The sequence below is a fragment of the Metopolophium dirhodum genome, chromosome 5 (assembly GCF_019925205.1).
Source record: "Metopolophium dirhodum isolate CAU chromosome 5, ASM1992520v1, whole genome shotgun sequence".
Lineage (NCBI taxonomy): Eukaryota > Metazoa > Arthropoda > Insecta > Hemiptera > Aphididae > Metopolophium > Metopolophium dirhodum.
In genome coordinates this window covers 7226321-7242406 of record NC_083564.1, presented here as the reverse complement: position 1 = coordinate 7242406, position 16086 = coordinate 7226321, and the positions used below count along the sequence as shown (strand labels likewise).

General features: G+C 34.9%; 1 protein-coding gene across 2 annotated transcripts in view; it reads left to right on the top strand.

The window, feature by feature from the left end:
* LOC132945303 (DNA-binding protein D-ETS-3-like) overlaps positions 1-16086 on the top strand; it is a 58645-nt gene that overhangs the window by 40315 nt on the left and 2244 nt on the right. For both annotated transcript variants that reach the window (XM_061015007.1, XM_061015006.1), the window contains 3 exons: positions 4403-4450; positions 5415-5604; positions 7226-7449. In XM_061015007.1, coding sequence (XP_060870990.1) covers positions 4403-4450; positions 5415-5604; positions 7226-7449 — 462 coding nt within the window. The remainder of the gene's footprint in view (positions 1-4402; positions 4451-5414; positions 5605-7225; positions 7450-16086) is intronic.

The following is a 16086-nucleotide window of genomic DNA, read 5'->3' as shown; positions in this document are numbered from 1 at the left end:
GTGCGCGCGAGTCGACTAAAAGTGTCGTTGACGATATTATTGTTATGATAAATCGAACAAGTGGAGTGTGCACGGGATTATAACAATAATGGAGGGCGGCGGCGGCGGCGGTTATAATTAAAATTAAACTCCTCCGGCCGTGCGTAATCGCAAACGCAGACACGGCGAAGCGGCAGCTTTTTCTCGTACAGTTAATAATAATAATAATAATATATTGGGTGGGCGGATTTCGCCAGCGTACCGCCGTCGCCGCTGACGGCTGCGGCTGCCAAACGCCCCAACAAGTGACCGTGAACAAGAGTGGCCGGTACTCGCGCACACAACAGGCGGCGCGGCGTTTAACTCGAACCCGAAATCCATCCCGTGGGATTACGACGACGACGACGACGATGACGACGATGTCCAACCGACCGTGTCGCCCTCGCCGCCGATCGTATTATTATTGTATCGTTGTTATGATAATATGATATAGGTATATATACGCGGGCGCGGTATACTATGTTTCTGTATCGTATTTTATACACCGTGACAGCGGTGACTGCCAGATTTTTTACACCGATTTAAAGACAGCCGTACTTATCGGTCAGATTTTGTCACGACGTTCGCGCAAAACGGAACGAATAAACACGTTTTTGTACTTCCTATTCGTTTCCAGCCCATGCACACGCACTATACTGCACTATAATTATTAAGTACAACGCAGTGGCGTAGCCAGGAATTTTTTTTTTTTTCGGGTGAGGGGAGTTAAAATTGGTTTATCCGGGGTCTCCCATAAGTTTACCATACAGGCACCTTACCGGAGTTTTATTTTTGTTTGAGGTTCCTGTACGGCTATACGAATTTGTATTGTTGCAGTGACATTCATAGACCATATAGAAATAATTTTTTAATTTTCTTAAAACTTCGGAGCGGGGCTACAGTCCCCGCCTACACCCCCGCCTACGTCACTGGTACAACGGTTGACCTATAAGTACGTATAACTCTGTCTAAAACGGACCTGTGAAAGATGCACGTGTAAGACTGATGTAGTGATATTATAATATTATGCAGCGTTTTACCTCGACGCGAAGAGCAGCGCACGCCCTTAGGAAAATTAATTAAAAAAATATGCTTGGAACGTAGTCATTTCATCGATTTAAGAACGATGATGACATAAGAATTTTCGATCGGATTTCGTTTTGAACTTACACCTTATAAGTTATAACTTATATGAGTCTTACGACCGGAGCCGATATAGGTGTAGGGATCGACTAATCGCCATATTTAATTAGCAACCGGCAAGGTCTGCTCGTACCATGGTTATGATCTTATTCTCTATATTGTGAAAACGTTGTACAATTGTTTAGTAATGTAGATACGTAAATAGTAGTTTATGGTACAAAGCCGGGTTCACAGGTACCAAGTTTTTCATAAAGTCACATCGTGTCCTAAAAAGTTGAGCTCGGCCCTGCTCTGAAGATTTCTCAGGAAATCGACCATCATTGCAATGACCAATCAGAATACGATAAAAGGCACTCCTGCACTTAACAAACTATTCAGCTGTGAACCTGGTTTCATATTATTGTCCATATTATATAATTTATCTGCATGTACCATACGCTCACGCACCGACTAGACATTATTACCGTGATAAATGATAAACTTCAAATGGCAATAAGTTACGAAGTCCGAACGACGTTTACTAATTACGCCACTGTTCTTAAGTTAGCGGCATACGTAAATTCCATAATATTTTTTAATTGCCCAAAGCGCGTGGTAAAATAAATTTGATCCTCTTGAGAACGCGAGTCTGGGAATTTACTGCATACACCGGTATTATGATTTATTAGGAATTAGTTCTGCCTTGTTCTTGAACCATATTTTCCGTGGATTTGATAATCTTTATGTATATTATATATTAGATATTGGTCATGGTTGTGCCAGGTTATAGATAAAACGATCTAAACACATGTCGGTCGAGTTGAAATATTTAAACTGAACAGTAAGCTGTGGTATTTATTGGTTACAACATGGACCGACCAATCAAGAAGTATTGTTTTATAATTATAATAATCAGATGGGTAAATGTAAATCCATTTTAAGGTAGTGACTAGGTAATTACTTCTGATGTTGTATGACATAGGTATATGCTTTAAGCAGAAAATAAGTTAATTAAATAAACCATTTTATAGTCATTACTGACTTAATTACTCGTATATTGGAATTGTATAGTTTACAATTCATGTATGTTATATTAATATATATATAATTTACCGTATTTTATTCTATGATGATTATTGGTATTACTGCTTATTTGTTTTAACCTAAAATATGGTTTTAATGGGTTAATTTAGGTGTTACTCGGTTTTTTTCATTAAAAAATTTTATTTAAAATAAGTTTAATCTTCCTGAAGAAACCAAAGTCTTAATTTTGACCAAAGTTCGAGTTACCGCCCATAGTGACTTAGCACGGTTTAACTAAAAATTCCACTAGATTATTTTTAATAAATAAGGACGGTATCGTTTTTTTTTTTGTATCGTATTAGAAAATAATAATTTATACTATATTATCATATAATATGATATGAATTCACCCCCTCCCTCTACAAATATCGGCTTATAGAGTAGAGACGCCACTAAAACTAGATGCAGTGAGTGTCAGATATTTTTAAAAAATCTTTGTTAACGGTTAGAGGGAAAAAATGTGTTGAAAAGGGTTGGGCAGAATAATGAACTTTGGCTGCGGTTATAGAGAGGTGGTACTTGACATACAAGTTATGGACCGAAAAAGAAGAACGATCGCCCTTTTTCCCCTATACTATATGTACCTTATCCCCCGCGATCCCTTTAAGCTGTCAATCAGTTCAGACGGCCGTACACGAGTCCACGTGCCGATAATGGAACTGCTAAAGCGTTTTTGTAAGCACTCAGATGTCAGACCCCGCCGAAAAGTATCACGTTTAAAATTCAACCTAAACGTCGCTTATCAAGTCAACCTGAAAGAATAACAAGTCACAGTTATTTACTCACTGACCCTTTTTTTTACACTTCCCTCCGTGACAAAGTTATTAGACGACCCCGGGGAAAAAAACACGATTCCGGCCACTACGTCAACATTTTACAGAAGCAGCAGTTTCTAATTAACCCAGCGAAGTGAGAGCCAAAATATACATTCTAAAGTAATAAAACTTTTACAAAGTTATTAATTCGCTAAGAATCGCATGATTAAAGACGAACTTAAATTTTTTTCTTACTTAATAGGAAAAAGTTTAATTAATTTTTGAAATTATTTATCTCTTATATAACTTATATAATCATTTTCGTATTTAAACAGCATAGTACTATGGGTGAATTATTTCATTAAAACAATACAGTTTATTAAATTTAATCTTTATTAATAAATTATTAATTAACTAAAACGATTTATCTATTTATTAAAAAAATTAAAAAAGTATCACTTCTTCCAAATAATATTTATGTTAAAGTCCCAAACTATAAAGAAGTGTAATGGTAACTTAATAATAGTAATATTATAATATGCCGTTTGATTTTGGTAAACAATATTTCAACATACCGTATTAGTGTACTACCCTTCAACAGTAGCATTAAAAAAATGATAGTATTACTCATAAATAGATGCTGGTACACTGTTTCCTTTCAGAATCGTTTTTCGTATGCAATGTTTTATTATTGAATTCAAATTTAACAAATCCATTACAGTGTCAACCCAATGATGACTGACGATGGGTACACCCAAAAATCTAATACAACAGAGTTATTTCCCCGCTATTTTTTTTTTTAATTATGGGTACACTTTATAAATATGTACTAATATTTCAATTCCAACATACGTATATAATATATTAATATATATTTAGATTAAGTTAAGTTGCTATGTGGTGTCGATTCATCTTAATATACATTTGTAATTTTAAGTATTACGATTCAGGTATTTGAACTGGTGTGACCATATTATAATATGAATATAGTGTACAATGCACATCCCATGTCCATTACTTACGAAAAATCATTAAATAGCTTGTCTCCCATTATAGGCCCTAGGGTGATATTTTGGTAGTGGTTTTGTTTGCGCTGCCTGTACGCAAACAATTCGACATACTCCCTATTTTATTGTTCCCTCGGGATATTTTTTTAGCCCCTCTGTACAAATCAATTCACTGCAAATTATTATTTAAACTGAATTTAATAGGAAAATATAAACTGTAACGTATAAATCAAGGAAACATCATCTATTATTTTTAATATTAAAGCACCGTGTACCTATTATTAATTATTTGGTTTACATGTTCACAAACTTTAATAGGTGTAGGTATATAATGATATATTTTTAATGAACAATAAGTTTATAAATATAATATGCATCATTAATTGAATTTATTTCATTTTGTGTCTAATATTTCAGATCCATATCAAATGTTTGGAGCCACCAGCAGTCGATTAGCTAGCTCTGGTAAGTTGAAAATATATCATATGCTTTATAAGTCTTAACATTAGCGTGCAAGAAGCGAAAACCATCCTCGATGTTTATATAGTTCACTTTAAGTGGAATTTCATTATTACTTGTGTTTTAAATTGTTTATACATTTTAAATAAATATCATTCCTATATATATTAAGTAGTTCCAAAATTCTTGATATCAACAGTTTTAAAATGTTTAGAAAAAGTAATATTTTGTTCGGAGTATACAAGAGATTTACTATTTTATCACTTTCATAGTGGTAACAATATAAATCTGTTAGTGTTCTTTAATTAAAAATAATACGTCCAATGTTATAAATATAACCAATGTTTGGGTACTATTTGAAAATGTTCAATATGTTAATGACTAACATGATTCATGTTTATTATATTACTAAGGTTGTCTAATAGCGTAAAAAATATTCCCACGCAATACTTGACACTTTTCCGGCTTTGGTTTGAATTATGTTCGGCTCGCGTGTATTCAATCGACTTTCGCCACACTCTCGGCTACAACCCATTCGTCACGGTCTATGATGCCCCTTACTTAATATACTATCTGACAACCAGATACACGTTTCATTTGCCCCTATATTTTATGTCACTGTATATCTATAATAATTAAGACAATACATGTCTATTTAATTTTTATATTTTCAACTTAGCGTATTAGACTAACATCAAATATAAAATGGTATCCAAAATAAAATGTTCAAGCTTAAACTTAACCATTACCTATACGTAATTATAGTTATTAAGGAATTTATGTATTTATTTATTAAGAAATTAATTTAGATTTACAGTACCTACGTCCTTACAACCTAAGTTTCTTATATCAGTTATTAGATAAAATAACCTTAATAATATATAATTTAACTCTACATATTTTAAATAAAATTAAATATGTGTACATAATCAAACCTTTGAACAGTTTATGTTTTTATGTATTTAAATAGGTTCTGGTCAAATACAACTGTGGCAATTTTTGTTGGAATTGTTGTCTGATAGCAGTAATGCAGCATGTATCACATGGGAAGGTACGAACGGTGAATTTAAGTTAACCGACCCTGACGAAGTAGCACGTAGATGGGGTGAAAGGAAATCCAAGCCAAACATGAACTACGACAAATTAAGCAGAGCATTAAGGTAAATTAATTTGTATTTAATGCGTGGCACTATATTCATTAAAATTAAAAAAACTATTAATTCATTAAATCAAATAATCGGTAAACTGAACAGAATATTAATTACTTTTACCACTACCTGCAAACATGGATAACGTATACAAGTAATTTAGGAAATTGCTCTGCAGGGACTAGTATGCCAAAATATTGAGCGTATGGTGGAAGGAAGGAGAACTGAAGCAGCTATATTAAAAATCCTCCGGTCACTACTGTCTTATATCATTAATCTAAAAAAAATTATGTTGTGTTAGAAAACCATGTAAGCGTTAAGGAATATGTTTAAAAGTTTATCTGTCTAAATACATATAGTATTACACTTTGGATCTAGGTGCAATGATTATTGGAAAATGTGGATCGCTTTTGAACAAAATAGCCATGAAGCCGCTTATTTAACCCTTATGCATATTGATTTTTGTTCTTTTCATAACATTTCACCTCGAACATACCTCGGTAATTGGATTTATAGAATGCCCTGTGCTCCGGCAGACACGTATTCGCTCATCCACTGGGTACCAAAGGGCGAACGTGTAATATATCCTAATTACATGGTTAGGGCGGCATCAGTGGTATATGGAAGCGAAGGGGTGTGAAACTGGCTTTGGGCGCTCTAATTGTACGCGAGGGGTTGTTGGTCGGTGATTGCCACTGATTGTGCGTTAATCACCCACGCCCTTCTTCCACGGAGAAAACGCGATACAACAGAAAACGTTTATTAATTCTGTAAGCGCGCCGAAGCCTCTGAATTCTCACTTAATCCAGACATTTCGTTTTTTATTTCACCGTTTTATATAATATTATATGTTGAAAAAAAAGACACCATCAGGCGCGTTTTCGACGAATAGCCCATAAGAAAACAACATTTTTTTTTAGATTCTAACCAATAAATGTTTTATTTTTACTGTTTTTTATTGTGCGACGAAAACTAAATGTTCAAATACCAAACAATAATTTACATTTATTTTTAGTAATTGGATTTAGAATTTTTTCTCGTCAGTATATGCAATAATGACGTAAAATAATTGTATATCGCGCGGTAGCAAAAGTCATTCGATGTTTTTGATTTAGAAATTAAATTAAGTCTACGGGATTCAAAAGGGGTCCGGATATAAATTGATAATCGTGGGTTTGGAAACCTTTTCACCGTCAACTACGTATACTTATTACGGCTCAAATCATTCCCATTAGCCTAAGTCCTATCGAACCTTCATGTATACTTCAGCCTACACCTGATATTTAATCGACCTACATAGAACTTTCAAATAAAAATAACACAGAATTGAGTTTAAAATTAAATTATTATTTAAAAAAACAAATTATGAGCTACAACATTTAAATCATTCACGCGCAAACACAATATACCTACAAATTAATGCAATTTAAATGTTTAATTACTTAGACTTAGATTTCCATATTCCATTTTTTATTAATATACTAATAAATTAAAAATATTAACATCGTTTTAATTATTTATCATTATGTTCGTTGTTTGAACTATAAAGTAAACTCTATTTTTGGATTAAATACCTATTTAATTTTTACCTTGCCATAAAAAGTATGTTTTGAATATTTTTGTTGATTTTCAGGTATTATTACGACAAAAATATAATGACGAAAGTTCATGGAAAAAGGTATGCGTACAAGTTTGACTTTCAAGGGTTGGCAGCAGCTACTCAACCAGCTGCTGCAGATCCGTCTGCGTACAAATATCAATCAGATTTGTTCATGACAACCTATCACCACCATCACCACCATTCTCCGAAATTAAACTTCATGTCACCTCATGCGCCTGGAATAACATCTACAGCAGGTAAGCTTAATATTTTATTACAATATAATAATCGGAATAACAATTGTTATCATTAATTGACCATACTGTGGCCAACGTTTACGTGTCAGGAAGAAATATTTTTATATAATCATAGAGAACGAAAAGATATTAACCTAAATACAAAAAGTCATTAACTTTATTTTTTTAACTGTAATAAATAAAACTAAAAGGGATGTATGAGATTAAAATAAAGCATAATAATAATATCAACGGTTAAAAACAGATTAAGTTATTAAAATACATTTAAACATAAATTGTTTTTATTTATTACATGTTTAACGGTTATTTTGTAGTTATTTATTTCTATTTTGAATCTCACTATGCATTTAATGCAGCATAATATAATCAATTAAGTAATGAACATTTTCGTAACATTTTGACCTATATCGGAGTGATAATAAATTCATGTTTCAAAAATGGAGTGAGGAATGTGATACAACCTTAATTATATTTTGGATTATGATTTTAATGCAACCTTAACGTAACGTGACCGTAACGTGTTACGAAAATTCGTAACATGTATTTCTAAGCAAACCGTTACGAAAACATTTTTTAGTTATATTATACATAACCAGAGTTGGTGTATTTTTAAATTTTTAAACTGTGAAGACTGTTTAAATTGTTTAAAACTCAAATTATTTGTTTTGTTTAAAACATCGTTTTGAACAGAAAAGAATCAGTTTAAAACAAAATATACAGTTTTTTATGTTTTTTTTTTCAAAAATGAAAAAATACACCAACTCTGAAACATAACACATTTGGCATAGATATCCGAGTTGCGCCTCAACACTAGGGATGATTACAGATAGTATTTACTAGTTGGGTCCCGGATTATTTTTGGTAGGTACCTACTAAAACATAAAAAAACTGCTTTTCCATTACAAACTTATTTTAAGCAACAAAAATCCGAGACCCAACTGGTATATAGGTATAACCAAAACAAATCCGGCACCCAACTAGGTATGTGATAACTGATAAGTGGGATGCAACCTACGCATTATACCTATCATAGGCGGATATTGGGGGGGGCTTAAGCCCCCCCCCCCCCCTGAATATAATAAACCACACTAGATGTCAAAATAAATTGTGTATTTTAATATACCTGTATATACTCGGTGCCTCTGCTAGAATAAATTAGGAGTACTGAGTAGCCACTAGTTAGTCGGTTGAAGCGTTTAAAAATGTATGTTTACGCTAAAGGATAAGACAAAAATGTTAAGCCCCCCACAGATGTGACCAAATATCCGCCTATGGTACCTGTATATAATGTGGTGTGTATATTATTGTACGAAACACCGTGACGGCGATGAATGGTAAATATATCTGTTACCGTTATCTCAGAAAACAAAACTAAAGAGATTATAATATAATATTTTTGATAAGAAACGACGACAAGACATTTACAATATAATACTACACCCCTCGCTCGAGATGTACACGCAATACTATACTACTACCACTACTATTAATAATAAATAATAATACAGCCTGCAGTCCGGCGGCGTTGAAGGGGAACTATAATATAACGTCTTCGTCGCGTCGTTCGTGCGTGCAAACAGTGTACGTGTTTCTGTGTGTGTTTGGTTGGGGGAAAATGGTAAACTATATATATATATGAGCAAACAACCCGTGCGAAAATCATTCGTATGCAAACGAAGACGACGACGACGACGACGATTGTGCTTTTAAAGCGTGAAAGTCGCACGACCAGGGACCGGTGACACTATACACAATAATATTATATATACACCACGAGCGCAAAAAGCAAACAAAACTTGTCAACCGCACGCCTTTTACCGGCGGCGATGCCGTGGAAATTTACATCGAGCTCTCTCGGAGGTGGCAGTGGCGTAGTAGGTATATGGGGTGCGCGTGTACACAATACATGCACACACACACACACACACAAACAAACATATATACACACACACATACACATATATATATATATATATATATATATATATTTAAATCCTATTGCAGCCGGGTGTATATTGACCCATTTGTGTGTGTGTTTGTACACCTACTTATACGATGGAGGGAAAAAAACCCAGAGAAAGACGAATAAAACGACGAGTTTGTATACAATAACGTTTACACCTTCATCACCTCTATTACATATATATATATATATATATATTTCACGTATATACACGTTTGCGTGTGTGTGATTTCTGTTAAAAGCACAGTCGTATGTGTGCTTTGAACTCGACGTAGTTCTCGAAACGATCCGTTGGGATAGGTTAAATTATCGAAAAAATACGACAGATGATAACAACAACAACAACAATAATAATAGAGCTTATGCAAAACTCGGTAAACCTATACTTTACAATGTTTTCTCAGCCGTGGAAAATGGGCGTGTATATTATAATAATATATATAAATTATTTTTCTGGTATATTTATCGTGTAGGTACCTACCTATTTACAGACTATTTTTACAACACAATATTGCATATCTGATATCTTTTGAATCACGTAAATTTAAATCAAAAAATCGTAATCACTCGTAATCGTTAGGGCGGTAAAAAAAAATAAACCTAAAGTTTCGACCCCTGCTTTGATTTTTATATACATATATTGAATACACTATTCGCCCCTTTCAAAATTAATTTCCACTATTGTCGGAGAAAACGTTAGCTGGGAGACCTTTAATTTAACGATATGCAAATGAGAAAAACTTTGGTTTTATATTCAAACGAACAAAGTATATTGGTTTACATGTCCTGACTGACGATTCTGAGGATTAACTTAATCGAATCGCGTAAATTATTCTTATTTTAGCCTAATTTACATATTATATAAGACGCGCTGCACTACTACTATATTCTAATATAGGTACTGTTAAAATTACACGCCTGATGGGACGACCTAGTTAAAACGTATTCGATTTTTTGATCCGTCAAACCATTATAGACACGATCTGTTTTATTCGTTATTCATACATAACCTGCAGTGGCATAATTGGTTTATATTTTTGGTATTGCAATTTTTTTTTTTGTCATACATTTATAATATGCTTTTTCAATCCCTCTTTTCTGTCCCTCAATTCTCTGATACAAAAAAGGGTCATTGTTAAAAAAAAATTCTCGACGAAATATTGTTTAACAATAAAAGCTATAAGACTAGGTAGTTTTGAACTGACTATAAAATATTCTATTCAACAGGTGTACCTATCGTATTACAATTAATAAATTAATAGATTATTAACGCAATATGACAAATAGCAAAACACATACTTAAAGGCATAACACACAATCCCGAGTAGATCGAAAGTCAAAACAATTCCTGCATGCAACCATGTCAATTCGGATCATTCGACTTCGAGTTTTGATTTCCAACGGTCCGTATCCAAGTGATCGAATTTCTCAAAGTTCGAGTTGTGTTCGAGCGTTCGATAACCCGTCGCTATCTGTACTATAATACATAAAAACGTAGCCACCGTCCACCGATATACCACGCGCGTCATCATAGTAATACACCATGGCATAATATTATCGTCAACACGTGATTTATACGGATGATGCGTGCAACATTATAGCCGACGCGGTCGCGGAATTCGTATTGGACCCTCCTCGGGAACACTGCTCGCGTGTATTATATAATATAATGTGTACACTCTGCACACGTATAATATATGTAGTATAGTATATTATCATGGTATAATATTATATATATATGATATTACGTAAAGTCGTCGTCGATGGCGGACCCCACGCGCGTATATACATTAAGAGCCGGAGATTTAGTGCAAACCGGGTGACGATATTTATACACGCCGAAGCGAATCGTCTGTCTCATTAGCCGTCCACAATGGGCCCTTAATGACCCTGCCGCCGCCGCCGCCGCCGCCGCCGCCACCGCCGTCGTTCGGTCCTTGCCGCGTTTAATGACTGCGCTGTGCAGCGCTGCGGCCCCTCCAGTGCGTGCAGCGTGCGCGCTGTATATACGACGCGCAATATACTTTTACGCGTGCGACAACCACCGACGACGCCCTCCGCTCCCGCGAGAAGACATTGTATCCAGTGATTTTTCGCTCCGTTGCGCACCGTTACTATATATACTACATAATATATGTATATAATATTATGATATATTATTATACTCGCGTAGTCACCGACGTCGTTGTCGTCGTTAATCGTCCGGTAAACGTTACGTCGTGTCGTGTCGTATAATATTGCGACGTTGGCAATAATAACAATAATATAATATTGAAATATTAATTTCCGTCGTCGCACGAAGGATTATCGTTGTATCGTTGTATTATGCAGTTTTATTAGGCGGTTCGCGCGCGCGGACTACGATGTCGTCAGTCAGCTGCAGCCATATTATGCAGCAGCAGACGAAACGGCGGCGATTCATGTCGAAAACGCTTGTATTGTGATACGAACATAATATTATACTCGAATTAATAGATATTTTGTCGCTTTCGGTTAATAGATAAATAAATACTTATATTTAGTATAAGACGAGCAAATACAAAAGTTTCAAAACTATGTAGCCATGTATAGGTAATAATACGTAGTATATGATTGAGGAATTAGTATTGATTTGTATTTTCAACGGCCCGTGTACTACAGACCAGTGTACCGCGAATATTTGGCGTTTGGTACATTTTCAATTCGTTATTTTCACCTTCCTGAGAGTTGATCATTCGAGGTCCTGCCTATAGTACTATATGTATTATGTATATAACTATAGCTGTTCATGTATATTTATCAAAAACGCGAAACCAAACCTCTAAACCTATACGATAAAAGCAAAAACAAAAAAAAATCCCCAGATACAATATACTCAAAAGTACACAACTACGAGTGACGATGGCGATCGAAAAACGCGCGCTGCACCGCGGCCTATACACACCGCGATTAATACAACCGGTGGTGGCGAGAATATGGCTATTTTATGAATCAACAGTTTCATGTAAAATTGGGGGTGGGTGTCTTAATGATAAGCTCGTTTATAATTTACAATTAATAATTCATGGACTTTTATGAATTAGATTTGGTTGGGTGGGGAAGGGGTGACGGTATAGCCCTACACGCATTGACACGGTTTGTGGGTGTGCACTTATTTCAAATAGTTGCTTTGTAGAAAAACAAAGTTCTCGCTACCACTGCAGCAGACAACGCTATATTATTATATAATATCGCATCAAGTGCGTACTGGTGACTGGCGGGTGGGAGAAAAAAAAATTAACCGTCGAATGCGAACAACACAGTAGTGCTTGCGGCAAAGCGTCTCGTCTCGGCCACGCGTATATTGAACGTCGCTTGGTCGTGTGAAACGAGTGAAACGCGGTGAACGGTGAGTCATATATATGTATGTGTGTGAGAGTAGAGAGGCGGAGAGCGACAAAAGCGATCGCGGACGAGCTTTCGTCACTCCCGGAAATTGCTTGGCGCTGCCGAACCGATAGCGCGCACTCCGCCAGCCGCCGCCGATGAGGCTATATACGCACGGGTTCCCCGGGAGCAAAGCGTTTATTAAACGCCCCGGCGGCGGCCGTGAGCAAACTCCTCAACGCCCGGACGACGAGCGCGGGTTACCCAAACAAAATAATATAGCGACCGTCGCGTCGTCGTCTTTACGCGCGCGCGCGCGGGCGCGTTCTCTCGATCGTTCGGTGATGGGTCTCCGCCGCGGTGTATGCGACAGTTTCGCGGGCACCCACCGCCCACCTTCTCCGCTGCGCAATTTCTATACATCACCCGCAAATGATGATCGACCCGAAGCGACACGCTCCCGGTCGCGCGGTCGACGCGTTGAAAAATATATAGGTCGTCGCGTCGTCACGCGGCTCTTAGAAACTTTCGGCCGCCCGGCCATAACCACGATCCACGTCACGGCTTGGGTATATACTCATATTATCATAATATTGTACGAACACGGTGCCGCCCAATCAAGTTTAGCGATTTGAACGAGTGGGGCGCGACGCATAAAAAACTTTCTAGTCGTCGCGCCTGCACACGTATACCCGCAGACTGCACGTGCACCGGGCGGGCGTATTCGATTAGAGGAAAAACTCTTATTCACATGGGAACATTTTCCTCGCGATATAGCTACCTATGTATAAGTACACACACACACACACACACACACAGCATAAAGTACCCACAACTTACAATGTACGTGTATTACGCATGTATAGCCTATATTTTAGACGCCAGCTCACCTCCTGTGCAATAAAAAAATAACATCAAAGTATGCCAAGTGCTGCAGTTGAAAAAAGTCATGCAGAATGTCAATATGCTGCTATAATGATAAAAATATGTACAACTCGTTTGGTGTTACAATGACTGAATGACTATCTTATACAACCAAATAATAATAGTCTTTAAAAATAATTAAGAATTCAAGAATTCAAGACAATAAGAATATTTTGACTATAATATTTAACGTGTTTATAGTGTATGAGCTCTAATGCTATATAATATTGTTAATTTAATAAAACCAAACTCGAAGTATTTCCAACATAATATATGTGTTAAGAATTGATAATAAAAGTAAATGTCCTCTGCTACTAAAGAGAAAAATATGTGGTAATTCTAAAGGCTGGAGAATAAAACGTGAAACCCTATGCAGTTATACGGTTAAATATTTATCAATGTATGACGAATAACGTTCTGCATAAACAGTCGATTAAAACCTAAATAAATACATTGTATTTATAAAATAATGTTTAAACTAATTAAAGTATTCATAATTCATTGTTCCTTTTTTAAAATTATTTTATTCTCTGACTGAGAATTTTAATATATAGAAATACCATTTTTGAAGTTTTCTCATCATGGTCGAAATCGTATATTATGTTATTTATTATGAAGAATATTATAATAATAGGCACCTATATATTATTTTTATTATTACAAAACTAAAATTTCAATTTGTAGTAAAATGTCTAGTTTAACTGGTAGTTTGGCTGAAATATAATTATTACGAAATGAGGAACAACAAAATCAATTTCAAGAAATCCATTAGTTTGTAATTTAATTTGTCAATATGTTCGTTTCGGTCGAACACCGAACAGGGGTTTTGTTCATTGCAATAACCCGTGAAATATTGGGAATGAAACCCCTCGGTTAAAACCGCTTGCCCGTCGGCAATGGGAAAAATACATTTTCTGCAATAACGAAGTTTTCCCTTTTGGTTTATATGTTTTTCCGGTGCTTAATATTTTGCAACATTGATTCCCATTCTTTTTCCAGACAAATACAATTACGATAATAAAAAGGAAGCGATTCATTTAACGTATTTATTATTCGATAAATGTGTTTTTACTTTTTGCTAACGTAACCAGCTCAGAATTTAGTTTTAATTCCTCAATATAATATACTAAAATAAATACTATACCTACATATACAATACTAAATGTCTATGTAACTAAAAACAAAACCATTTAGTGTATATATTTTTATTAATTATAATAATTTAATAATGTGTTTAAATAGTGTGTATGATGTAGGTATATTATAACTTTTCAACAGTTAAATTTAAGATGTCTTTCAAAACATTTTCCGTAAAAATTTAAAATTATGTAACTACTAGATGTGGAGATAGTGAGATCTCAGCTATAGCTGATAGTACTGTTTTAAATATTATTTCAAAACTATTCCATTAAATTTTAGTGAATAACGATTATGTTTGAAATTACACTTTGTACCTATAGGTATATTATATTTATATAATATGTAACGTCGCGCCGTGACGGCAAAGTAGAAAATTGGGCATTGTGCACAATGGGCGATTTAGTAGTCAAAGTGATAATAAAACACTTCACTTGCGGAAATCGTGTATAATAACCAAATGCGTGGAAGCTATACCTAATATAGAATCAACATAAATAGGAATTTTATTTAAAAATTGTTTTTTGTTATGATAATATTCTAAAGTATATTTTAAACTAGTTTATTTATTTGAGTTCGGGTTTCTATTGTGGCTTTCTGAGTCACTAAATAGTAAATACAGTCCGAACACTCAAAATGACCGGATTTGGTATGCATTTAATGTTCAGTACAATTTCCGACTATCCGTCTTTGCCCGTAACATATTATGTGTATTTATATATACGAATTTAATGTAGGTATCTAATAATACATAAATCTTCACAAGACATGCTTTTTGACGTGCCTCCGTTTAACTGAAAATTCACTTTTTTTTAAATATAAATTGATAATTGATATCTTAAACTGTATTTACCCATGTACAGACATAATATCATAACGTATTATGTCTTCTCTAAGTGTATTTTATATGCATGTATGAACACGTATATCATTGGCGTATCAGAAGCTAGGCTATAAGGGGCAGAGGTGAGATTAAAAATGTTACATTCGTTTTGGTACGGAGGGCTCACACTATTGGCGGAAATTGGTGGCATGACTTTTTAATAATTTCCATTGTACCTTATACATATTCCATATTATGAGCTGTCTGAACGGCAACCACCATACGAGGACTCAATCCCACACATTAATCAGCTTATTGAATTTATTATTTTAACAACATTGCAGTATAATTTTAATTATACATTGTATCTACACACATCATATTAAAGTACCCATTGCCTCAAGTCTTTTAACTCGAACGCGTCGATCTGTTTGCTTGCATTTTA